The sequence below is a fragment of the Schistocerca nitens genome, chromosome 1 (genome assembly GCF_023898315.1).
Source record: "Schistocerca nitens isolate TAMUIC-IGC-003100 chromosome 1, iqSchNite1.1, whole genome shotgun sequence".
NCBI classification, from domain to species: Eukaryota; Metazoa; Arthropoda; class Insecta; order Orthoptera; family Acrididae; genus Schistocerca; species Schistocerca nitens.
In genome coordinates this window covers 152,087,662-152,115,385 of record NC_064614.1, presented here as the reverse complement: position 1 = coordinate 152,115,385, position 27,724 = coordinate 152,087,662, and the positions used below count along the sequence as shown (strand labels likewise).

General features: G+C 42.1%; 1 protein-coding gene across 1 annotated transcript in view; it reads right to left on the bottom strand.

Moving 5' to 3' along the window:
- LOC126243764 (caspase-1-like) overlaps positions 1-27,724 on the bottom strand; it is a 149,263-nt gene that overhangs the window by 60,663 nt on the left and 60,876 nt on the right. The window contains exon 3 of the mRNA XM_049948186.1: positions 1,671-1,957. Coding sequence (XP_049804143.1) covers positions 1,671-1,957 — 287 coding nt within the window. The remainder of the gene's footprint in view (positions 1-1,670; positions 1,958-27,724) is intronic.

The window sequence follows — 27,724 nt, the reverse complement described above, 5'->3', positions numbered from 1 at the left end:
GTTGACATCAAATGCTACCATTGTAGAGGATCGGGCCAGCTGGTGTGAATCACTGGTGTAGTCTGCGCCGCATCACATAATGATGGAGCCTATTAACCAGCAACTGTGTAATGGCAACATTGAGGAAACTACAGTCCATGAGGTGATCCTGTAGTGGTAGTACCAAAAGAGAAAAGAGAGTGAATGAAACGAAGGAGTAGAGGTTTAGCTGTGACTATAGATGCCTCAATAGTCATTCAATTACAGACATATACCCAATCCTGAATATAACAGAAATACTGGACAATTTGTGGCATTGTAGGTATATTTTCACTATAGATACCATGATGGATGAGGAACAGGTTCTTCATACCTGCTGCTCAGTCAACGTTCCCGAGACACCACGTTGACGAATTACGGCCAATATACCGGAATATTCTGAAGGTGGCGGGGGTAAAATACAGGGAGCGAAAGGCTATTTACAATTTGTACAGAAACCAGATGGCAGTTATAAGAGTCGAGGTACTTATCTTGGAAGCTAGATTAAGGAAAGGCAAACCTACGTTTCTAGCATTTGTAGACTTAGAGAAAACTTTTGACAATGTTGACTGGAATACTCTCTTTCAGATTCCGAAGGTGGCAGGGGTAAAATACAGGGAACAAAAGGCTGTTTACAATTTGTACAGAAACCAAATGGCAGTTATAAGAGTTGAGGGGCATGAAAGGGAAGCAGTGGTTGGGAAGGGAGTGAGACAGGGTTGTAGCCTATCCGCGATGTTATTCAATCTGTATATTGAGAAAGCAGTGAAGGAAACAAAAGAAAAATTCGGTGTAGGTATTAAAATCCATGGAGAAGAAATAAAAACCTTGAGGTTCGCCGATGACATTGTAATTCTGTCAGAGACAGCAAAGGACTTGGAAGAGCAGGTGAACGGAATGGATAGCGTCTTGAAAGGAGGGTATAAGAAGAACATCAACAAAAGCAAAACGAGGATAATGGAATGTAGTCGAATTAAGTCGGGAGATGGTGAGGGTATTAGATTAGGAAATGAGACACTTAAAGTAGTAAAGGAGTTTTGCTATTTGAGGAGCAAAATAACTGATGATGGTCGAAGTAGAGAGGGTATAAAATGTAGACTGGCAATAGCAAGGAAAGAGTTTCTGAAGAAGGGAAATTTGTTAACATCGATTATAGATTTAAGTGTCAGGCAGTCATTTCTGAAAGTATTTGTATGGAGTGTAGCCATGTATGGAAGTGAAACATGGACGATAAATAGTTTGGAAAGGAAGAGAATAGAAGCTTTCGAAATATGGTGCTACAAAGGCTGCTGAAGATTAGATGGGTAGATCTCATAACTAATGAGGAGGTATTGAATAGGATTATGGAGAGGAGAAGTTTGTGGCACAACTTGGCAAGAAGAAGGGACCGGTTGGTAGGACATGTGTTGAGGCATGAAGGGATCACCAATTTAGCATTGGAGGGCAGCGTGGAGGGTAAAAATCGTAGAGGGAGACCAAGAGATGAATACACCAAGCAGATTCAGAAGGATGTAGGTTGCAGTAGGTACTGGGAGATAAAGAAGCTTGCACAGGATAGAGTAGCATGGAGAGCTGCATCAAACCAGTCTCAGGACTGAAGATCACAACAACAACAACAAATATTTAAGATGTTTCTGAAAATGTTTACTTACCTTCTGCCAGTATCTCCTTTATTTCCTCGTAACGCTTATTGTCGAGAGGTTTGACTTTGAAGCCGAGTTTCCTAAAAGTCTTCAAGACTGCGTCTTTGTCTCGGCTGGTTCCTTCCCTTCTCGGCGGCCTGTACAACTCGCCGTCTTTGTACTCACGGATGTCGAACTCATAATGGTTGAAGACGAGAGCCAAACCACGCTTAGTATTGCGCATGAAGTACTCCTCGTCGTCTTTCGAGACGCCAGGGTTCGGCAGCGCTTGCATCATTCGCGAAGGTTTGGAAATTCTGCAACCAATTGGGTGTCATTCAGTGTCTGTACATTGTAGAGCAAAGCAACTTGATCTTTTTAGAAATCCATTCAAATAAAAGTAACGCAGATGTGTATTTAATTATTTGAACAGCACCAAGGACAACATCCAGCTTTTGTATTTACAGAGTTCTCAAGACGATGTGAGGCAGAAGGTTTCCATTATTTCCAATACTCTGCTTTAACTGAACTATCATAGGAAGTTTCGTTCAACTCTTCCCAGCATATCGACGGATATGTTGGCGTCAGCTTCAGGAATGTTGTTCTCCAGGAGGCTAGGGTCCTAGGGCGATCGTTGTAAACAAATTATTTTAAATAGCCAGTCGTAGGGGGCTAAATCTGGCGATCATGGTGGCGAGTGGAGATCCCTCCCCAAGGAAATGAGATGTCCTGGGAAGAGTTATCGCAAAACAGTCATTGATACACATGCTGTGTGTCCCATGACACAGTCCGACTGGAACCATGCATCTTCCACGCCTGTTTCCTTGAGTGTTGGCAGGAAAAGCTCCTGAATCATGTGGACATAACTATCAGAAGTCACCGAAGCTGCCCGTTCGTTTTCTTCAAATAACCGTGGACCAATTATTTCAGCTCGCGATTGTGCACACCAAACAGTTACACGTTGTGAATGTAGGGTCGATGATGAAGTTGTCTGGCTACTTATTTACGAATGCCAAAAAATTAGTGTGAGACTCATCACTGACGAAAACAACGTCGAATTCAGAGTTTCATGTTTGTTACTAATGTTGATATAGGGCGTACAAATCAAGCAGCATCTCTTATAGCATCAACAGCCTCATGCTGGAGATTAAATCTTGTTGCAAGATCTTCACCCCATCACATCACATGCACTTTTTCCAACACCTGTTACTGAAATTATCCATTTTGTTGTCTTAATTCGTATACTAAACTGTTGACCAAGATCTTAAAGCTGAAAGCGGTCATGCTGCACCATCAGTCACATACACATATTTAAGAAATGCATGGCCTCTAGATGCTATTGAGGCGTAGCGGCGTATAACGATCTTGCCTTGGAGGCAGTTAAGTGAGAGATGTGTCTCAGAGCTGGATTGTGACAGATGGTGACACGAGACTGGACGCGCACTTAGTTTATGTATCAGCCGATAGAGGACAATATTGGATAGGGGGACTGTGATTTTAGTTTCGATTGTGCGCACTAGAGTGCACTAAAGTAATAGAATGTTTTTCATAAACTGTTCTAGTATTTTCATAAAGTGTTATTATTTCTTTTTGTGTATGTAAAATGTTATAAATGTGTTTTAGCAATGTGAATGATGCGTTAGTGTGGTTTAAGGTTAATATGAAGATAATTGTTTAACAAGTTATGTAGTAGGATATAGTGTGGGAACATTTTGAAGAAGTATGGATGTGGACAAAGAGGATTTTTGTAGAATAGATTTGTAAAGTAAGTTTATGGTAAAGGGAAAGTTAATTCAGGTATAAATAACAACAGTAAATAACTTTATGCATAAGCAAAACTTCAGCATATTAGATAATTACGTCGGTAAAAAGTTCAGTCGTGAGGTTTACTATTTTGCGATTGGTTATGGGTGAAAAGCGCGGACTGACGCGGGAGAGTGTTGTTTTGCTATTGGCTGTTGAGTAAACTGACCAATGGTAAAGCAGTATTCTTCGCGCGCATTTCTCTGCTGATAGAGGAGACCTAGAGTATTCTAGACAAGAGTGGAAGCGTAGCCATGAAAGAGATCGGACGTGTGCAGTAGTAGTTCCGATGGAAATGATAAGTTGCCGGATCTAGCAGCGTTTCATACATCAAAAGAGTTAAAAAGTGACGGCATAATTATTCCGATGTATGTGTAGAAATTTCGGAATTTTTAAGTGAATTTTGTGACGAGAAAAGACATAAATTCCGCGTGGCGTATTGAGCAGGTCGGTGGCTAAAAACTGTGACTGCTTTTGGAACCGACAGACTTAATATTTGGCGAGCATTATCAATCAAAAACAATCAGGATTTTTGTAGCTATTACGTTTTCGGGAAATGTAACACCATAAACTTGCTAACGTGAGTGAAAGGGGTTGTGAGTGACTGTGTTAAGACTAGCACAGGCTTGGCAGTGATACTTGTTCACCTAAGTTTCAGAATATATTAATTGAGGACAAAATTTCCAACCTTTCATTTCGTGTTTCTCCCGAAACGTAGATTAGTGACTTTAATTGCAGCCTGGTTCACGTCGAAGTACAGTAGGTTTCACTCGGCTTCCCTACTGATGATCTGCTGACACAGTGTTCACAGGTAGGTGCAGGTCCGTCGTAAAGGGACGGAAAGAACCGCGCCGCCGCACTATGTCAACAATTATCAGGCTGACAGCGTAGCAAACATGTGCACTGTCATGAATGAGATAGTCACTGACAATAGCAAAACAGCGTGATGTTCCAAGGAAGTGAGCAACACGTGAATATATTGATACCTGTGATGTGTGCCAGTGGAAACTTTGAATTTCGTTCTGAGCAACAGACCAATTCTCAGCAAAGTCGAAATGAAGAATTAATGTATAAGTATTCTGGGATGTGGCTGATTTTACTTCTGCTATGATCTGTCTCTGAATCCCCCAAAAATGATGATGAGCTATTCCTTTCACGACACAATGCTTAACCTCTGTAACAAACTTATCTCGTCCTACTGTCTGCTTCACCAACTCTCCTCTCTCCCACAGTGCATAGGTTACGTCATTGACAGGATCCTGAAGATGTAAAGCTTCAACAGTCATCACTTCAGCACCAGGACACATTACGTACTCCTGAAACCATCATTTATCTTGCGGCTCTTGACATATACATATAAGCGTCAGGTCCATCTCTGTGTGCTATTTTTCTGCGACACTACTTATGGCGAAAGAAATAAGTTTCCAATTAGTGCAGTAAATAAATGTGCATACTTCTTTCACTGACTATCATTTTACTCATGTTGGTAGTAAGGAGTAGAATTCTGTGAGACCAATTTTCAAATTTGGGTTCTCCTTTTTTTATTAAGAGATATGCTTTTCTGAATCATCTTGTCATATGTCTTTTTACCTTTTTAACTTCTTCACCATTTTCACTAACAGAGATAACATATGCCTGGTTCCGACCTCGCCTGTTGTAATCTTTGTCATCACTTAGGTAATATTCCAGAGCAACAGTAAACATTTCGTCTTGCAACGGATTTCCACAGTTAGAATATGGGCATGCCCAAATACCTTTCTCATTTTTTATTTTACAAGCTTTTGAAATCAAATAATGTGAGGAAGTGGCTATGTATTTCTGTATCTACTGCTTAGAGTAGCTGCCTGATATCAGTGTCAGTAACTGTACCTTCTCAGTACAAGCGGCTTCTGGGACAGAAGTATTTAGGTTTTGAAACCACACATCACATTTCGTGCACATATCACTATCTTCAGGGTCTGCACCAAGTGCATCTAAATTATACACTTCACAAAGTTTTGAAAATGTTGCCTGTTCAAAGTTGTTTCACTTTCTTGCACTTTTCTTTTTACATACCGTGTTCTTCTTGTGCATCTTATCTTTCCTGGACCTTTAAAGAGGGATATCGTTGGAGCTAGAGTAGAAACGTTAACATTCAACACATCAACAACTTCACACCCAGAAATATAAACATCTGCAATGTCTTCTTCAGTTTCACATTTGGGTGATGGGGGTCGTCCAGGTGAGTCGTCACTGAATTTCTTCTTGTGATGAGTGTAGCAATTCCTGCACAATTGATGTAATGATAATACCGTTACTTGAGGACCAAGATATTTCTGCAATACCTCTGACACATTTCCAACAATTGTGAAGTGTTTTTCACTTTTCTTAAACACCGCCTTTTTGTGTCTTTTTTCATAGCCCACCCATCTCACTCTTTCACTACTGTATTTCCTCACTGGCACTATATCTAACAAAAAGTTCAAAACAAACACAAAACTCAATGCATAACGGTTCATGTGCAAGTTCTCAATCGTTTGTTATAAACAGAAGAGCGCTGGAAACAGTGTTACCAACATCCATATTTTACACTAGAAATTCAGTGTTGCGAATTATGCAGAATATTGAAAATTTTTTAACACTTTACACAGAAAAATATTGCCCACTAGTTTGCATTGACTACTAACATATTAACCAAATAATATTTAGCGTAATTCTCAAAAGTTTTCGGATGTGGATTTTCTAGTAAATAATTCGTAAAAACTCGTAAAAATGCAATTTTTTACATTTTTAGTAATAAATATTTACATAATACAGACAGATGGAGCAGGGGAGATACTGTTTATAATTACATCAGTAGTATCTGGTAATATATCAGAAAAGTTAGCGTTCTGTGAATTTCGAAATTAGAAGAAAAAGTTTTTAATTGGAAAAAATAATTTAAATTTCGTTTTTCGTCTTAAATTTGTAAGTTAAAGAAACCCTTTAGGTATATGGGTTAAATAAATTTCAACACACTAACAGGGAGCTTTATATCAAAACATCTGCCATGTCCCCAGTACTTTTGGTTCATTAGTATTTTTTTTTGTTCTCTACTGTTTTAAGAGTAATTTACAAAATAAACATTCTTCAAAAGGCCATAACATTTACGAAAATTAAGATAAAACGAATATATTTTATTTTTTAACACTTAACGACATAGAGGTCTAATATATATTTTTTCAGAGAAATTCATGACCATGAGTTGACATGAGCTGTATGATTTGAGATGAAATCACCCAGATGTGGATCCATCTATGAGGAACTGCTTGGAGAGTGTGCAGCGAACAGACTTGAATCGCAGGGAAGTGCCATTGCAGAGGCTACTGAAGGCATCAAAATCAACTAAACTGCCTAGGATCGATGTACCGGAACCATTAAATCATATACCAGCAAGAAACTGAATTGTATTAACAATGATAAATCATTTTCCTCGGTATGTTGTCAGTGACACCCGCACAAGCAATGGCTAACAACTGGATAATCGAGTTTGGAGATCCAAGTACACTGACCACAACCATGGCACGAATTTCATGTTGGTCTTATTGAAGGAGCTGCGTTGGTTGTTGCATGTGAAGAAGTTAAGAACTAGTCCTCTTCATCCAAAGGCTAAGGACAGAATGTAGTGGGTTCATAGAACAATCAGAAAAATGCTGGTCCTATGTGATGCCACATCACAGCGATTTGATTTGGAACATATCTTAGGTTCGTGTATAACTGAAAAGTACACGCGAATACTCGGTTATCCCCATATGATTTGATGTACGGGCGGTAGCATCATCATTCGATTTCATAAACAAGAAGAATAAAATACAAGAAGAAAGAACGAGTACAGAAGACGAATTAGAAGGCTTGAGAAAAGCAGGAGGAATCAGTGAAACATATGGCAATTCACTGCAGTTTAAAGTAGGGCACTGGGTGATGTTATCCGCCCCTCACAGGCTGAAGGGGAGGATGAAGAAGTTCATCACAAGGTATCAGGTGGTGAAGGCTACTTCACGAGTCAACCTAAAACATTAGTTAACGAGAAGAAGAGTATTTTGAACATCTACGACCTTTTCGAAATAGTCTGAACTCAGTTCCAAGAGTTTTTATGGCAGAGTCAGAGAATAACATGAGGAGAAGGAATAAGAGGAAGAGACAAGAAAATGTGGTTGAGCCTATGCAAGAAGTACCATATATACTAAGATCAAGGATATGAGGGGTGTTTGTTACAGATTTCGGTTCTTGTATTTATATATTACCTCGTATATAGGATTGTAGTGAATTACTTATCTTAACACAAATACTTTTTTCGTTATTTTTGTTATATTTAATGGGCTTCCTAGCAGCAGTTACCTTCTGAGGGGGGGGGGGGGGGGAGTGACATTAGCCCCTGTTGCAGTATGCATTTCATCATATTTACTAGGCATCAGTGGCGCTGAAGGTGATTTTTAACGGAAGGGAAATGCGGAATAACGTGTGAGAACTTTGGGAAAAGTACTCAACGGACTTTGGCAAGGGGTGCTGAATCGGGTGTAGTAAGCTGCATACATCCTATGAGCAACTACGGGAACAAATAAGATGGGTAGTGGAAGTAGTGGCACATACATATGGAACAGGGGACGGTGGGATGCTGTGGGCAAAATCTAGAAAACGGTTTTTGAGATGGTATGGCTTCATTTACACAGCTTGAGGCTCCAGTGAATGGGCACCACTGTTGTGGCCCAGCTGTGGGGATCCAACGGACGTCCAACATGACTCGGGAGTTTGCCGATGGGTCCGCACCGGTGGCCAGCCCTGTTACTGCTCGCATTGAGGTTGACCCTCACCAGTGGTCGAGTGGGAGGTCGCCTTGGGGCGTGGCAGGCAGTGAAAGACTTCCCAGGGGGCGGAAAGTAAGGACTCCCTGGTTAGTCTGACGACCAGGTTCCAGGTGCTGTCTGTGGCTGACACTGTCGCTCAGCCAGATGCAGTCGCCTGTCCTTTTCCAGAGGAAACCTCTCAGCCTGCAAGACCCAGGCAGTCACAGGGGGTGGGATTATTGATAGCTGGGAGCTCCAATGTTAGGCGCGTTATGGGGTCAAAAAGGGAAATGGCTATTAAGAGGGGAAGAAAACCAGTGTGAACTCTGTGTGCGTACCGGGTGGAGTCAATCCAGATGTGGAATGGATCCTTCCAGATGCCACGAAGACCACAGGATGCAGCCACCTGCAGGTGGTGGCTCACGTCGGTACCAATGATCAGAAGAGATTGTCTCTGGTTTCGAGTGCCTATCAGAAGTAATAAAGGCTGCCAGTCTTGCTTGCGAGATGAAAGCAGATCTCTCCATTTGTGACATAGTTGAGAGGGCCGATTGTGGACCTCTCGTACTGAGCCAAGTGGAAGGTCTGACTCAGAGGCGCAGATGGTTCTGTCATCGTGTAGGCTGCACATTCCTCGATTTGCGCCGAAGGGTGGTGGGGTTTCGGGTTCTGCTAAATAAGTCAGTAGTCCATTACACGCAGGAGGTGGCTACACGTGTAACGGGGGTTAGTGGCGTGGACTTGACGGTTTCTTAGGCTAGAGAGTCTGGGGGAAACATAGAAAGGCTTCAGTCTTAATGGGTGCAAGTCGAACGCAGGAAGAACTTAGATTTAGGAACAATCGGTATAACAGTTGTAAACTGTCTTAACTGCTCTCGGAAAGTGCCAGAGCTCCGAACGCTAATAGAAAGCACTGGTGCTCATTTCGTTATAGGCTCTGAAAGCTGGCTAAGTCCGGAGATAAGTTAAGCCGAAATTTTTGCGAGGGACCTAATCGTGTTCAGAAAGGCTAGGCTAAAGATAGCAGTGGCGTCTTTGGTCCTTTTAGAAGGAGTTTATCTTGTATCGAAATGGAAGTAGATAGTTCCTGTGAGTTCGTATAGGTAGAGGTCATTCCTTTCATCCGGAATAAAATAATAATTGGATCCTTTCACCGACCTCCCAAATCAAATGATACAATTGTTGAAAGGTTGAAAGAAAACTTGACTCTAATTTCAAACACATACCCGACCTATTCAATCAAAGTTGATGGTGACTTCAAATTTTCCCTCGATATGTTGTCGAAAATACATGTTTAAATCCACACATACGCATTTTGTGCTAAACGTATTGTCTGAAAATTATTTCGAACAATTAATTCATGAACCTACTGGAACAGAAAACAGATGTCTCGAAACACACTTGACCACTTAGCAACAAACAGTCCTGAGCTAATGAGCATCAAAGTGAGTAATGCGATTCGTGAAGACGGGTTTGCCGTAGCGACACTGAATATCATAACTCTCAAATCCTCCAAAAATAAACTAAAAATATATTTATTCAAAAAAGCAGACAAAAATTCGCTTGACACCTTCCTGAGAGACAATCTCCACTCCTTCTAAATTAACAATATAAGTGTAGAGCAGACGTGACTTACATTCAGAGGAACAGTGTCGACAGCAATTGAGAGAGTTGTACGAAATAAATTAAGAATAGACGGAGCTGATTCCCCGTGGTACACAAAACAGGCCAGAACACTGTTTCAGAAACAACGAAAACAATATGTCAAATGTAGACGAACGCAAAATACTCAAGATTGGCATCTTTTACAGAAGCTCGCAATTTAGAGCAGACTTCAATGCGAGATGCTTATAACAGTTTCCACAACGAAACTATCTCTCGAAACATGGCACAAAATCCAAAGAGACTGTGGTCGTATGTAAAGTATTCTAGCAGCAAGACACAATCAATGCCATCTCTGCGTGATAGCAACGGAAATACTATCGATAGCAGTGCTACTAAAGCAGAGTTACTGAACACAGACTTCTGACATTGCTTCACCAAAATAGACGAAGTAAATATTTCCCAATTCGAATCAAGAACAGCTGGCAACATGAGTAACTTAGAAGTAGATATCTTCGAAGTAGTAAAGCAACTTACATCACTTAATAAAAGCAAGTCTTCCTATCCAGACTGTATACTAATTATGCTTCTTTCAGACTACGCTGATTCAATAGCTCCGTACTTAACACTCGTATACAACCTCTCGCTCGTAGAAAGAGTCGTACCCAAAGACTGGAAAGTTGCACAGGTCACACCAACATTCAAGAAAAGCAATAGGAGTAATCCACTAAATTGCAGATCCACATCATTAACATCGATATGCATCAGGATTTTGGAACATGTATTGTGATCAAAAATTATGAATTACCTCGAGGAAACAGTCAAGCGAGACACAGTCAACACGGATTTAGAAACAACTTTCTTGTGAAACACCACTAGCTCTTTACTCACACGAAGTATTGAATGCTACTGACAAGGGATTTCAAATTGTTCGTGATTTCCTGTCAGAGAGGCTACAGTTCGTAGTAATGGATGGAAAGTTATCAAGTACCAGAGAAGTGATTTTTGGCGTTCCTCAACGTAGTGTCATAGGCTTCTGCTGTTCCTTATCTATACAAACAATTTAGGAGACAATCTGAACAGCAGTCTTAGGTTGTTTGCAGATGACAATGTCGTGTATTGTCTAATAAAGTCATCAAGAGATTCAAACAAACTGCAAAACAATTTAGAAAAGTTATCTGTATGGTGTGAAAATTGGCAATTGAGCCCAATAATGAAAATTGTGAGGTCATCCACATGAGTACTAAAAGAAATCCGCTTAACTTCGGTTACACGATAAATCATTTAAATATGAAGGCCGTAAATGCAACTGAATATCTAAGAATTGCAATTGCGAACAACTTAAATTGGAAAGAACACACAGAAAATGTGTGAAAGGTGAACCAAACACTGTATTTTATTGGCAGAACACTTGGAAGATGCAACAGATGTACTAAAGAGAGTGCCTACGCTACGCTTGTCCGTTTTCTTTTGGAATAGTGCTGCGTGGTCTCGGATCCTTACCAGAAAAGGCTAACTGAGTACATCGAAGAAGTTCAAAGAAGGGCTACACGTTTTGTATTATCGAGAAATAGGGGAGAGAGCGTCACGGAAATGATACAGGATGTGGGGTGGACATCAATAAAACAAAGGCGTTTCTGGTTGCGGTGGGAACTTTTCCGAAATTTCTATCACCAATTGTCTCCTCCGAATGTGAAAGTATTTTATTGGCGCCGACCTACGTAGGAAGAAACGGTGACCACAACAAAGTGAGGAAAATCAGAGCTCGCATGGAAAGAAATAGATGTTCGTTTTTTCTGCACACTGTTCGAGAGTAGAATAAAACCGAATTATCGCGAAGGTGGTTCGGTGACCCTCTGCGAGGCACTAAGTGTAATGTACTCAGGTTTAGGTGTATTTACAGGAGTAACCGTAAGTAATACATGATCAAAAATCCATTTCACAGTTACATTTATTGGAAGTAAATCTAACTTTCTTCTCTCATTGCAACTTAGGATTTGCAAGAATACTACTAGGATATTCTCACTATCCATACACATGCGAGGGTGATATTAGAGAATGAAACGAAAAACTGTGCGAGCAGTAAGTAGACTGGCGGAGGGAAATAAGTAGCCAGAACCGTGGCAGGTTACAAAGACAGTGAGAGTGAAATGCTTGACAACACATGGTGATTACGGAAATCGTCAAGTAGTGTAATAGATTACGCTAGGAAACCGGAGGACACGATAAATCGGATTTTGTGAGTGCTGCAAGCATGAGTAGAAGTAATGCGAATTGTAGTGGAATTGTAGTGAGGAGACTATTACAAGTATTATCAGATAGCTTATGGGGCACATGAGGGGTAGTCTCAAACTTGGAAGAAGATGTACATCATGTGTTTCATGGATAACTGGGTGCTAATTTTCTGTCGTCTGAACAGTACTTTTGAGTGTTATAGACAGCATGGAGAAAGCTGCCGCCTGAGTTATACCTGATTATGGAACCCAGTAGACAAAACATGCCCTTCTATCCCCGCATAGCATCACTAAAAGCGAAAACTGACCGGGCACGATTGTGAGTTCTCTTTCGATTTATAGTAACAGGAAGACATATACAGCTGAAGTGTTACGCCATTCACACATACCCAGTCAGGGGGGCAGCCCTTGAGGAGTTCGTGTAGATTGGAATCCGTGGAACATTACTAACATCGAAAGATGGCTGCAAGTACACAATAACGACGAAGGAGCTACAGATCGTTGAAGGGGGAAGATCAGACAAGAGTTAAACAAATTAGCTTGAGCACATGTGTGTTACAGTTGTTCTTAGCCAAACAGAATGGACAAGATAGTGTGAGGGATATCGTGGAACCTAAAGTGCATTTCCAGCAAGCAGCTTTTCATTGGATTTGCTACACTTGTGGTGACATGGTAGTATTGACTAGTTGTTACGAGCAGTGCAAGCTCACGGAGGCCAGATGGATTCAACTGAAGGGTAGTGGCTTATCAATCATCAGGTCTAGATGCTATATAATATGACCAATCTTCCATCTACCAGCAGAGATTACAGAATCACGCAACCACAGTTGCACAGTCCAGAAGTACCTCTGGAATTATTGCCAGCGCCGAGTATAACATTTGTAAACCAACGTTAGAACCTGACCTAATCCGTTTGCCAGATCGATATACTGAAGTGCAGGCAGGGCACATTTCAGTGCATGCTGAAGGATTGCTTTAAGAAAATCATCACTTTTAAATATAAAAAATATTGCAGACTGATTTTCTTGTGCGAATGTGCGCTCTTTCCGTAAGGAAATGTTTCATGTGGTCTATAAAAAATATAATAAAACGTTTATGAGCTGTGAATTCATATAAGCGATAACAGTGAAATCAGCCTATGGCTGAAACGAATCGGAGAAATTGTATTTTCAAATGCTTTATTGCAAAACATAAGCTGGAAGCCAAGCTCCTCTCAACAGACTATACTCCTTTCTGTTGTCTCCATCGAACTGAAAAGACATATTTTATGTAAAGTCTCTCTGTAATGGAATTAGTTTGATTTAGAATTAAATATGTCACAATGGCTTATATTTATGTTCCATTTAAAAGGATATGTACTCCCTGTAATTATTAACTGATACTTGCTTTATAATTTTTTCTAATATTTGTTTCAGAAAACCTTGAACTGTGAGGTCATCAGATCATGGTAAAGAGACTAATATGCAGAATGAAATTTGTGTTCCGCCATTGCTGTAAGCAAAGCGCATTCCTTATATTATTTGCGGATCATTTAACAGTGGCTTATATAATTCTGAGCAAGCGCAAACTACATTTGATCTGGCCACTGTCTGCGAACTGCGAGTCTACTGCTCTCGCTTCTGTAAGATACAGGCCCCACACACAGGAATGATGGTGGTGTTAAATTACGACGATTCGTAAATGATAAAAACTTCAGGAGCGAGCTTTATTTTGAAATCATTGCAGTCTTTTTAAAAAATGGCTCTGAGCACTTTGGGACTTAACTTCTGAGGTCATCAGTCCCCTAGAACTTAGAACTACTTAAACCTAACTGACCTAAGGACACACTTCCATGCTCGAAGCAGGATTCGAACCTGCGACCGTAGCGGTCGCGCGGTTCCTGACTGTAGCGCCAAGAATCGCTCGGCCACTCTAGCCGCGCAGTCTTTTTACATGTGTATCAGATGCAATAGAGAGAATGCGTGCCACCATCAACAATGATCGTTGTTCAGTTGCTCAATCAGAAAGGAACCATACTGATTTACTAATTTTTACTTTCAAAATTTCTGTCATTTTATTCAGATACCGGAGCCAACAATGTGCCACGGTTACTACAGCATGTAGAGCAGTTCAGTGAAGGACAACGATGGACGAGAGTGATTTTGATTGCACTGTCACACTGGCTCAAAATCCACCATCCTAGAGCATAAGAAAGAATGAGAGTGTAAGCTTGCAGTGTGAAAGCGAAAAAAATAAAAGGGCGCAGTGGGACAAGCCAAGAAGGGTAAAACCGCCAGAAGAGCAAAACAGATGTGATAAATAGACTCATAAGTAAAGTAGCTAAACCAGTATACTACGTAAGATAAGATGCGATAAAACCGATAAGCCTAAACGTTATGACCACTTCCCAACGCGATGTTGGCAAGTGACACGGTAACAATTGTGTATAACTGGAGCAAAAACGGACGGGGAATCACCATACCGAAGATATTGGCTGCAAATGGCGAAGTCCATTGAGATAAGTGACTTTGACAACCTATGTAGGTTGGGCTCAATAAAATATTTTCGCATTCGGAGGAGAAAGTTGGTGACTGAAATTTCGTAAATAGATCTCGCCGCGACGAGAAACGTCTTTGCTTTAATGACTTCCATCCCAACTCGCGTATCGTATCTGCCACACTCTCTCCCCTATTACGTGATAATACAAAACGAGCTGCCCTTTTTTACACCCTTTCGATGTCCTCCGTCAGTCCCACCTGGTAAGGATCCCACACTGCGCAGCAATATTCTAACAGAGGACGAACGAGTGTAGTGTAAGCTGTCTCTTTAGTGGACGTGTTTCATCTTCTAAGTGTCCTGCCAATGAAACGCAACCCTGGTCTTCGGATGACCTTACTAGATGGTAAATTACAGCATCATCTGCGAACAACCTAATAGATCTGCTCAGATTGTCACCCAGGTCATTTATATAGATCAGGAACAGCAGAGGTCCCAGGACGCTTCCCTGGGGAACACCTGATATCACTTCAGTTTAACTCGATGATTTGCCGTCTATTACTACGAACTGCGACCTTCCTGACAGGAAATCACGAATCCAGTCGCACAACTGAGACGATACCCCATAAGTCCGCAGCTTGATTAGAAGTCGCTTGTGAGGAACGGTGTCAAAAGCTTTCCGGAAATCTAGAAATACGGAATCAACTTGAGATCCCCTGTCGGTAGCGGCCATTACTTCGTGCGAATAAATAGCACAAGAACGATGTTTTCTGAAACCATGCTGATTGCGTATCAATAGATCGTTCCCTTCGAGGTGATTCATAATGTTTGAATACAGTATATGCTCCAAAACCCTACTGCAAACCGACGTCAATGATATAGGTCTGTAGTTCGATGAATTACTCCTACTACTCTTCTTAAACACTGGTGCGACCTGCACAATTTTCCAATCTGTAGGTACAGATCTATCGGTGAGCGAGCGGTTGTACACTCCTGGAAATTGAAATAAGAACACCGTGAATTCATTGTCCCAGGAAGGGGAAACTTTATTGACACATTCCTGGGGTCAGATACATCACATGATCACACAGAACCACAGGCACATAGACACAGGCAACAGAGCATGCACAATGTCGGCACTAGTACAGTGTATATCCACCTTTCGCAGCAATGCAGGCTGCTATTCTCCCATGGAGACGATCGTAGAGATGCTGGATGTAGTCCTGTGGAACGGCTTGCCATGCCATTTCCACCTGGCGCCTCAGTTGGACCAGCGTTCGTGCTGGACGTGCAGACCGCGTGAGACGACGCTTCATCCAGTCCCAAACATGCTCAATGGGGGACAGATCCGGAGATCTTGCTGGCCAGGGTAGTTGACTTACACCTTCTAGAGCACGTTGGGTGGCACGGGATACATGCGGACGTGCATTGTCCTGTTGGAACAGCAAGTTCCCTTGCCGGTCTAGGAATGGTAGAACGATGGGTTCGATGACGGTTTGGATGTACCGCGCACTATTCAGTGTCCCCTCGACGATCACCAGTGGTGTACGGCCAGTGTAGGAGATCGCTCCCCACACCATGATGCTGGGTGTTGGCCCTGTGTGCCTCGGTCGTATGCAGTCCTGATTGTGGCGCTCACCTGCACGGCGCCAAACACGCATACGACCATCATTGGCACCAAGGCAGAAGCGACTCTCATCGCTGAAGACGACACGTCTCCATTCGTCCCTCCATTCATGCCTGTCGCGACACCACTGGAGGCGGGCTGCACGATGTTGGGGCGTGAGCGGAATACGGCCTAACGGTGTGCGGGACCGTAGCCCAGCTTCATGGAGACGGTTGCGAATGGTCCTCGCCGATACCCCAGGAGCAACAGTGTCCCTAATTTGCTGGGAAGTGGCGGTGCGGTCCCCTACGGCACTGCGTAGGATCCTACGGTCTTGGCGTGCATCCGTGCGTCGCTGCGGTCCGGTCCCAGGTCGACGGGCACGTGCACCTTCCGCCGACCACTGGCGACAACATCGATGTACTGTGGAGACCTCACGCCCCACGTGTTGAGCAATTCGGCGGTACGTCCACCCGGCCTCCCGCATGCCCACTATACGCCCTCGCTCAAAGTCCGTCAACTGCACATACGGTTCACGTCCACGCTGTCGCGGCATGCTACCAGTGTTAAAGACTGCGATGGAGCTCCGTATGCCACGGCAAACTGGCTGACACTGACGGCGGCGGTGCACAAATGCTGCGCAGCTAGCGCCATTCGACGGCCAACACCGCGGTTCCTGGTGTGTCCACTGTGCCGTGCGTGTGATCATTGCTTGTACAGCCCTCTCGCAGTGTCCGGAGCAAGTATGGTGGGTCTGACACACCGGTGTCAATGTGTTCTTTTTTCCATTTCCGGGAGTGTATATGATTGCTAAGTAGGGAGCTATTTCATCAGCGTAATCTGAAAGGAACCTAATCGGTATACAATCTGGACCTGAAGACTTGCCCGTATCAAGCGATCTGAGTTGCTTCGCAACCACTAAGGTATCTACTTCTAAGAAACTCATGCTAGCAGCTGTTCGTGTTTCAAATTCTGGAATATTCCATTCGTCTTCCCTGGTGAAGGAATTTCGGAAACTCCAAAGCAGACCACCCCTACGTGTTCACAGGTTGACCCAAGGACACCGTCAGTTACGATTGCAGTGGGCACGGGAACATTGGGAGTCGACCGTCGATCAATGAAAATGCATGAGTTCTTCAGGTGAGCACATTTTTCCTGCACTAGGCCGATGCGCGGCTCTACCAACGCCGTCATCGAGGTGAACGGCGACGCCACGGGCGCAAGCTGGTGAGAGCGGTATTATGCTATGGAAGACAGTCACCTGCGCTTGTATGGAAAGTGTGGTAGTAATCGAAAACACACTGACAGCTGCGAACCACCTGCATCCCTTTATACACACATCAAAACAGTTTTGCATACCCCGGTCCCCAGAACTCCTGAAGATAGACGTTAACTGTGGATATTGTATGACAGACACAGTCCATTTGACTGTTCAGAGATGTCACTAAACCCGCCCAAAGATGTAAACAACCATGCATAAGCAGCGTGAAAGGTCTCTGTTGGTTTCCTTTCATGTTTAATTTCTTAAATCTGATGTCATTTATGGAGTAAATTCCTCTCCTAAATTTACTGTGGCGTTTCTGACTATCTGGGAGGAGACTGAGTAGTGGAACGTGTTACTTTTTTCACGTAAACAAGAACGATCTGGGTCACACTACTACACTTTAAAGCACAGTTTATACGTAATTCTTATATGTAATTCATGTCACACAGTCTCATACGGAACCTACATCCGCTTTCTGTTATATACTGTATATGATAAGATACTGTCATCCCCCTTCCCTTCTGTGTGAGAGGATGAATGATCAAATGTGTTTGTAGTGGCATGCTTGAGGGTAGCAGACAAGGCTGTCTGCTAGAGAACAGTAGGACCAACGTCGGAACAGGTAGCTACGGTTCCTAAAAGCAAAGAGGTTTCTATTCTTAGTATGGTCCGGTCCGTCCCTTGTCATGTTGGTATAGGAAGCTGCCCCTCTGGGCCCTTCCGTTTGTCTTTGTGAGCCACCCTCAGGGAAGCACGCTCTGTGGTAGCTCGGTGGCAGTCCAGTAGTAGGCAGTAGCAGTCTGGCGGTGACGAGCGTCTGAAATGGTAAGATCTCCGGCTAAGCGCGTGTCTCCTAAGTCCGTAGGACAATGGATTTGTTAAGTTCAGCCTAACTGAGAATTTAATCACTTTTATTTCGGGTTTAGCTCTAAAATATCTAAGGTTATCTTAAATTGCAGCGTAGTGTAATTCTCGTGTGAGGTTCATATTATTTTCCGGGAGTTGCTTTGTTACTACTTTGTGAGTAAAGTGGAACCACGTGTTGATCAGTAACTCTAAGTAAGATCAATCTTAAATGCAAATGCTTGTGTGATTATAACGTCTCGTCTTGACAATATTTTGAATATAGCAACTTTTCTTTATGTTCAACCCACGTGGCGTGTACTTTGTGAGACCAGTACCACGTGCTTATATAACTGTTTGACCCGTCAGGTTAACAGTAAGACGTTAGTAACCAGTTCGAGGTTTTTCTTTTGTAATTTGCTTTTCGATCTAATTTATTTTAATTATCAGAATTATTGTGGAGTTATACGCTTTGTGTAAACCAAGTTGACCACGTGAAGCATGTGGTGTAATCATCAAAGTAGCCCTCAGCTATTCTTCTTGGGAAGATTTCACAAAGAGTTAATATGAATTTAGTATACCAGTGTGTGGTAATTACATGACGGACAGGATTGTGCTACGAACGTAAATTCTTTGGGTAGAAATTTGAATCTGTTGGTTGTGGTTAGCTTTCTCTTGCATGTGGTTCAATGTTCTTTGTGTGTTGTTTTATGAATGGAGTGTTGTATCCAGTCTCCCAATCTTGGCTCCATATTTTATGTGTTCCGTAAGATTCCAATCTCACATTTTCACAATCGTAAATAAGGCACCAGCTCAGTTATAACTCACGTATAATATGCTGAAATTTCAATGAACAATCTTAAAATAAATTTGCAAAAATAAACTGATTTCTTTCTTTTTATTTAAATTCTCCTTTTATAAATATATATTACCGGTTGTTGTATGACTGTAAAAGATTATAATCAATTTTAGTCTGATTGGTAATGTGGTAAACCTAGACTAGTTACCTGCTGAAACAGTTGGTTAGTAATGCAAGATTAACTTCCCCAGACAGCTCACAGCTTTTAACCCGGTTTCATTGGCTAGCAGTAACGCTTTTATTATAACAAATTAAAGTAGCTAACTTTCAAGCGCCTATTAGACGGATGGGGTCCGACAGCCGATCAGTTCCAGTCATTCCACCAGGAAGGGGGTACACTGCTCTTGTTTCCTGTACTTCAACCACGCCTAGACGGTCAATACTGCGGTTCGATCGAGTGCGCAATGTTACTTTGTGCCAGGAAGGGCTCTCAACAAGGGAAGTGTCCAGGCGTCTCGGAGTGAACCAAAGCGATGTTGTTCGGACACGGAGGAAATACATAGAGACAGGAACTGTCGATGACATGCCTCGCTGAGGCCGCCCAAGGGCTACTACTGCAGTGGATGACCGCTACCTACGGATTATGGCTGACAGCAACGCCCCCATGTTGAATAATGCTTTTCGTGCAGCCACAGGACGTTGTGTTACGACTCAAACCGTGAACAATAGGCTGCATAATGCGCAACTCCACCCCCGACGTCCACGGTGAGGTCCATCTTTGCAACCACGACACCATGCAGCGCGGAGCAGATGGTCCCAAAAACATGCGGAATGGACCGCTCAGGATTGGCGTCAGGTTCTCTTCACCGGTGACTGTCGCATTTGCTTTCAACCAGACAATCGTCTGAGACGTGTTTGGAGGCAACCCGATCAGGTTGAACGCCTTAGACACACTGTCCAGCGAGTACAGGAAGGTGGAGGTTCACTGCTGTTTTGGGGTGGCATTATGTAGGGCCAACGTAAGCCGCTGGTGGTCGTGGAAGGCGCCGTAACGGCTGTACGATACCTGAATGCCATCGACAGTGCAACCATATCGGCAGCATATTGGCGAGGCATTCGTCCTCATGGACGACAATTCGCGTGCCCATCGTGCACATCTTGTTAATAATGACTTTTTTCAGGATAACGACATCGCTCGACTAGAGTGGCCAGCATGTTCTCCAGACATAAACGCTATCGAACATGCCTGGAATAGATTGAAAAGGGCTGTTTATTGACGAAGTGACCAAGTGACCGACCAACCACTCTGATGGATCTACGTCGAGTCGCCGTTGAGGTGTGGGACGATCTGGACCAACAGTGCCTCGATGAAATTGTGGATAGTATGCCACCACGAATACAGGTATGCATCAATCCAAGAGGACGTGCTACTCGGTATTAGAGGTACTGGTGTGTACAGCAATCTGGACCACTACCTCTGAACGTCTCGCTGTATGGTGGTACAACATGCAATGAGTGGTTTTCAAAAAGGTTTCAAAAAGGGTGGAAATAATGTTTATGTTGATCTCTATTCCCATTTTCTGTACTCTCGGAACCGTGGTGATGGAAAACAATTTTTACAGCGATGTCATCTTTCAGCCGTAAAATTGTCCACGTCTGGGGGCCAGAACCGTTCCACTGTGGTTTGAGGAGCTTAACAGTGAACTCACGTTGATATCTCGGTGACCAAATTCGTCTCATATAAGTCCTATCGAACCCATTTGGGTCACTATCGGGTGCGATCACCGCGTATTCGAATTAGCGGCACGTAATCTACGCGAATTGCATGACCTGTGCGTAGAGTTCTAATGCCACATAACTTCACAAACCTACCAACAAACTATCGGATCCCTGCTACACAGAATCAGTGATACATTTTGTTCCAAAGACGAGCAAACAAGATATTAAGCAAGTGGTCATAATGTTTTGGCTCAGCAGTGTATACCCACGTGGACAAGCCGCCAGTTCTTTTGGTTATATATTTTTTCTGTATTTTGTACGAGGATGTAGTATAATAATATGGAAGTCATTTTAAGGTATGCACTAAATATGACTATGCTACAGTTGAAATCTAGATCCGTTGTAATAAGTCAACGGGTTGTCAGATTTTTCCTAGGCCAAGTATGCAATGCTGTCACAAAGTACAAAGACGTAAGAGGAAAATTATTATACACATGTACAGTAATTATTTATAACATGCATTGTGAAGAAATGGGATTGTAACCTAGTCACGTAAAAGCCATTCTGAACCTTCAGGCAGTGTATGAAAGAACCAACAACTTTTAAGAGCATAGAACAAAAAGTAATTTCCGAAAAAAATCAGTTCTCTTTGCAAGATGACAGACTAAATGAAGAAGCTTTCTTACTGCACTTAGAACTTACAAAAAGTTTTCTTATGAATTAAATTATCAGACTGATATGTCTGGGATTTTACTAACCATGGGTAAGATAACAGTACAAATCATATTTACAGCAGCTGTGAAAAGAAATTCGCTAAGGTTCAATGTGTTTTAACTGTGCCAAAATCTTTTGTTACTAATAGCTTTCAAAAGTCAGATCATAAGTTTTTTTGATATATCTTCAAATAAGACTGAAATACATTTTCCGCGTGAAGAATCATCACTCTTAGAAAACAATTTAAATTACAATGTAATGCCAAATGTCAGACCAAAACTTGGTCGAAAAAGTGGCGGGTCTTGACAGTATTAATTGGAAAAATTCTCTTCAAATAAGGATAGCCTATGACGAATGTAACATTTCCAACAAAAATTTAGTTAAAAGTCAATGTTCGTTTAATAACGACTTCTTTTTTGAGTTATCAGTCTTCCGCACGCTTTGATGCGGCACGCCATGAATTCATTTCCTGTACCAAGCTTCTTATCTCAGAGTAGCATTTGAAATCTACGGCCTCAGTTATTTCTGGATGTATTCCAGTCTCTGTCTTTCTCTATAACTTTTACCCTCTACAGCTCCCTCTAGTACCATGGAAGTATTTCCCGAATATCTTGACACAGGTCCTGCCATCCTGTTCCTTTTTCTTGTCAGTGTTTTTCACATATTCCTTTCGTCTCCGATTCTGTGGAGAACCTCCTCGTTTCTTACCTTATCAGTCCACCTAAATTTCAACATTCTCCCGTAGCACTACATCTCAGATGCTTCGATCCTGCTCTTTTCCGGTCTTCTCAAAAAAATGGTTCAAATGGCTCTGAGCACTATGGGACTCAACTGCTGTGGTCATTAGTCCCCTAGAACTTAGAACTACTTAAACCTAACTAACCTAAGGACATCACAAACATCCATGCCCGAGGCAGGATTCGAACCTGCGACCGTAGCAGTCGCACGGTTCCGGACTGCGCGCCTAGAACCGCGAGACCACCGCGGCCGGCCCGGTCTTCTCACAGTACATGTTTCACCACCATACATTCTCAGAAACTTCTTCTTCAAATTAAGGCCTATGTTTGATACTAGCAGACTTCTCTTGGCCAGAAATGCCCTTTTTGCCTGCGCTAGTCTGCTTCCTGTACCCTCCTCGCTGCATAAGTAGCAGAATTCCTTAGCTTCATATACTTCGCACCATTGATCCTGATGTGAAGTTTCTCTCTATTCTCATTTGTGCTACTTCTCATTATTTACTTCGACTTACTCTCAAGCCACATTCAACACATAGATCCTGTAATACGTCCCCACTTTCACAGAGGATAGCAACTTCAACAGCAAAACCTATCGTTGATATCCTTTCACGTTGAACTTTAATCCCCCTCTGGAACCTTTCTTTTATTTCCCTCATTGCTGCCCGCATCTCGTGGTCGTGCGGTAGCGTTCTCGCTTCCCACACCCGGGTTCCCGGGTTCGATTCCCGGCGGGGTCAGGGATTTTCTCTGCCTCGTGATGGCTGGGTGTTGTGTGCTGTCCTTAGGTTAGTTAGGTTTAAGTAGTTCTAAGTTCTAGGGGACTTATGACTACAGCAGTTGAGTCCCATAGTGCTCAGAGCCATTTGAACCATTTTCCCTCATTGCTTCTTCGATGTATAAACTGAACAGTAGTGGCGGAAGAATACATCCCTATCTTTCACCCTTTTCAATTCGAACACTTCGTACTTGATCTTCCACCCTTATTGTTCCCTATTGATTCTTGTACATATCGTATATCACCCGTCTTTCCCTATACCTCGCCCCCATTTTTCTCAGAATGTCGAACATCATGCACCAATTTACATTGTAGAAAGCCTTTTCAAGGTTGACATATCATATGGCCATGTCTTAAATTTTCTTCAGTCTTGCTTTGATTATCAGCCGCAACGTCAGAGCTACTTCTGCAGTGCCTTTCCTTTTCCTAAAGCCAAACTAATGGTCATCTAACTGACCCCCAGTTTTATTATCACTTCCTCTGTATATTATTCTTGTCAGCGACTATGATGTATGAACTTTTAAGCTGATTGTGCGATAACTCGCACTTTTCGGCTGTTGCAATCTTCGGAACTGCGTGGACGATGTTTTTCCGAAAATCTGATGGCATTTATCCAGTGTCACACATCCTGCGCACCAACGTGAATAGTCGTTTGGGTGTTGCCAATGCCCAAACGATTTTAAAAATACCGAAGGAATGTTACCCATCCCTTATGCCTCATTTGATTTTAAGTCTTCCAAAGCCTTTTAAAATTCCGTTTCTAATACTGGATCCCCTATCTCTTCCTTATCGTCTCCTGTTTCTTCTTCTGTCACGTCACCAGACAAGCTCTCTTCATCATAGAGGCCTTCGGTTTAGTGCTTCCACCCATTCGCCCTTCCACATTTAACAGTGGCATTCCCATTGCACTCTTCATGTTACCACTCTTGCTTTTAATTTCGCCTAAGTTTGTTTCGACTTTTCTGTATGGCGAGTCAGTCCTTCAGTCAATTATTTCTGTTTCTATTACTTCACATTTTTCATGCAGCCATTTCGCTTAGCTCCCTGTTTATTTCATTCGTTAGTAACTTGTATTTCTCTGTTCCTGAAGTTCCCTGAAAATTTGTGTACTTTTTCCTTTCGTCGATCACTAAGTAGTTCTTCTTTTACCCAGGTTTTTCTCGCAGTTACTTCACTCGCACCTATGTTTTTCTCTCCAACGTCTGTGGCCTCTATATGAACGGCCTGCTGAGGTATTCTGTATTGCAATGTCTATAAACTAAATTTTGATCTCGGTCTATATCTGTTATTCGCTAGACATTATAATCCAATACCTGATTTCGTAATCTCCAGCTGACCATGGCGTAATGTAACTGAAACATTACTGTGTCTGCAGGCCTTTACCAAGTACACCTATTCCTCTCTTGATTCTTGAACAGAGTGTTTGTTATTACAAGCTGAAATTTATTGGAAAACTCAATTAGCCTTCCTTCTCTCTGATTTCTATTACCAAACCCGTATTAAAAATGGTTCAAATGGCTCTAAGAACTATGGATCTTAACATCTGAGGTCATCAGTCCCCTAGACTTAGAACTACTTAAATCTAACTAACCTAAGGAAATCACACACATCCACGCCCGAGGCAGGATTCAAACCTGCGACCGTAACAGCAGCGCGGTTCCGGACGGAAGCGCCTAGAACCGCTCAGCCACAGCGGCCAGCTAAGCCCGTATTCTCACATAACCCCTTCTTCCACTCATTGCCGTACCACCGTGTTGAAGTCTTCCATGACTATTAGTTTTTCATGTCCTGAATTTCTCTGTCTCTTCATCTTCTGTTTGCGACGTTGGCATGTATACCTGAACTTTTGTTGTCGGTGTTTGTTGTCGATTCTGATGAGAACAACCCTATCACGGAACTGTTCACAATAACTCACTCTCTGTTCTACCTTCCTATTCATAGCGAATCCTACTCCCGTTAATACCATTTTATGCTGCAATTGTTATTACGTTAAATTCGTCTGACCTGAAATCCTTGCCTTCTTCCCACTTCGCTTCGCTGAGCATCACCATATTTAGACTGATCCTTAACAGCTCCCTGTTCAGATTTTCTAGCTTTCCTAGAACGTACAGACTCCTTACATTTCACACATCGATTCGTAGAACGTTACCCTTTCGTTGGTTATTTAATTTTTTCGCATGATCACCTTCCTTTGGCAATCCCCACACGGAGATCCGAATGGGGGTCTAGTCCGGAATCATCAAGACACTTTTAGTTTCAGGCTACATGTCCTGTGGATACACGTTATGTGTATTTAATGCAATAATTGCCTTCTGCATTCTCATGCCGTTGATCATTGGTGATTATTCCATTTTTCAGGGGCATTTTTCTACTCCGAGGGCAAGAGCTTGCTCTGAACCTCTGTCCGCTCATCTGCCCTCTTCGACAAGGCCGTTGGCAGAACGAGGGTGACTTGTTAGCCGCAAGTCTTTGACCTCCCTTGCTGGTGGTTTTTATTCGAAATTTAAGACCGAGGACGTTTTCATTACTAATGAGAGGCACTACCCCTAGACAACGCGTTCACTCTAAAAGTGATTAAAAACATTAATGCCAAACTTAAAAAAATGAAGCCCTCTATTCGAAATCAGACAAGCGTAATGCTTCAGTTATTGTCATTAAGCGCGAACATGTAACAAAGACTTTAAAGTTTTTTGAGGAAACAGCATTTCAGGATCTAACGTGAACCCAATTCCCGCATTACGAAAAGAAATTAAATCATTTATTGGCGACGCTAAGCATTTCCTCGAAGCATTCCATAAAAAAAAACAGATAGTTAACATGAATTCACACGCCCCAAAATTGCACTCACAGTCCAAAGTACATACGATTGCTTCATCCAGTTCGACCAATCACGAATAGTATGAACAATGCTAATCATAATTTGGCAAAATTTCTTAACGACAATATAAAAATGTCGTTCGTATTTCAAAATATTTACTCAGTCACTAAAAACCAGCCTCTAGTAAATCAAATTAAGACCTTAGAATGCGGTCAAGATATAAAATAGTTTTCATTCGATATTACCAATTTGAACAGCAATGTACCGGTGTAAGATGGCTATTTTTTGGTGATGTTGTTGGATGTGTTAATATTTGTAAAGGAAAATGATATATTCGAAGAACTGCGGCCAGAGAAACAGTTGTTAGGCAACAGTATCTGTGTCTATGTTGGCAGCACCGTGGAGTCATAGAATCTTTGACAGCCGGTAATGGACAGCTGCAATTTGCAGCAGTCGGATTTCTTTTTTCGTTGAGTATACAGTGTAATGCATGGTCGCATTTTTGGAGCTATGTGACTTGCAGATTTATTACGAGGAGGAATGATGAATCACAACAATGGCTCGATAGCATAAGGACGAAGAAAGGCTTTTGAAATGAAGAACAAGGTATTATTTGATGAAGTAAAAAGTTTGTTTTTGTAGACTTGTATTGTTGGTCCATTTCACCCTCGTCACAGTCGAGTTTTTGATAATTATTCTATTGAACTGATCACCTGAGTTAATTTGCTGAACCGTGGAAGTTATCAGATTAAATGAATTTTCGTATTAGTCTGTAATTGTTTTCTTTGATAAGTTTGACTTAGAGGTTTTCATGTGTTTCTTTGTCATTCTGTGTCAAGATGGACCAACTGTAGTTTGTTTTTAGCAGTTTTTTTCATATATAGCCGATTCGGAGTATTACTGTGCAGGTGAGATACATAATACTTGACTGTTCGTTTCCTTTGCGCAATGTAGGTTTTGCCATTTTCTTTACTTTACCAGGGTCATATGTCTCTGCAGAAATTTTCGTGTGTTTTCTTATAATGGTCGACATTACAATTCTCTTTAAATACAGTTACGATTTTTTTTCAAACATTTTGCACTGACCAAGCCTCCTGAGCGTGAAATTATTGGTTTGCTTATTTATTTGCTTATGAATGAGATCGGTTTACACACACACACACACACACACACAAAGTATTATCTTCAATTTCATGTAAGTGATGTGGCGTTGTGCTCAATAGCGCACTTAGGTTGTCAGTCCACATTCCCAGGTATGCATTTACGATTACATGCGCACAATTAAAGGCTACTCACGTACACCAGATCAAACAATCATCAACATCATAAAGAATAACATGTTGTTGTTGTGGTCTTCAGTCCAGAGACTGACTTGATGCAGCTCTCCATGTAACTCCATCCTGTGTAAGCTCCTTCATCTCCCAGTACCTACTGCAACCTACATCCTTCTGAATCTGTTTAGTGTATTCATCTCTTGGTCTCCCTCAACGAGTTTTACCCTCCACGCTGCCCACCAATACTAAATTGGTGATCCCTTGATGCCTTAGCATAGGTCCTACCAACCGATCCCTTCTTCTAGTCAAGTTGTGCCACAAATTTCTCTTCTCCACAACTCTACTCAATACCTCCTCATTAGTTTTGTGACTTACCCATCTAACCTTCAACATTCTTTTGTAGCACCACATTTCGAAAGCTTCTATTCTCTTCTTGTCCAACTATTTATCGTCCACGTTTAACTTCCATACATGGCTACACTCCATACAAATACTTTCAGAAACGACTTCCTGACATTTAACTCGATGTTAACACATTTCTCTTCTTCAGAAACGCTTTCCTTGCCATTGCCAGTCTACATTTTATGTCCTCTGTACTTCGACCACCATCAGTTATTTT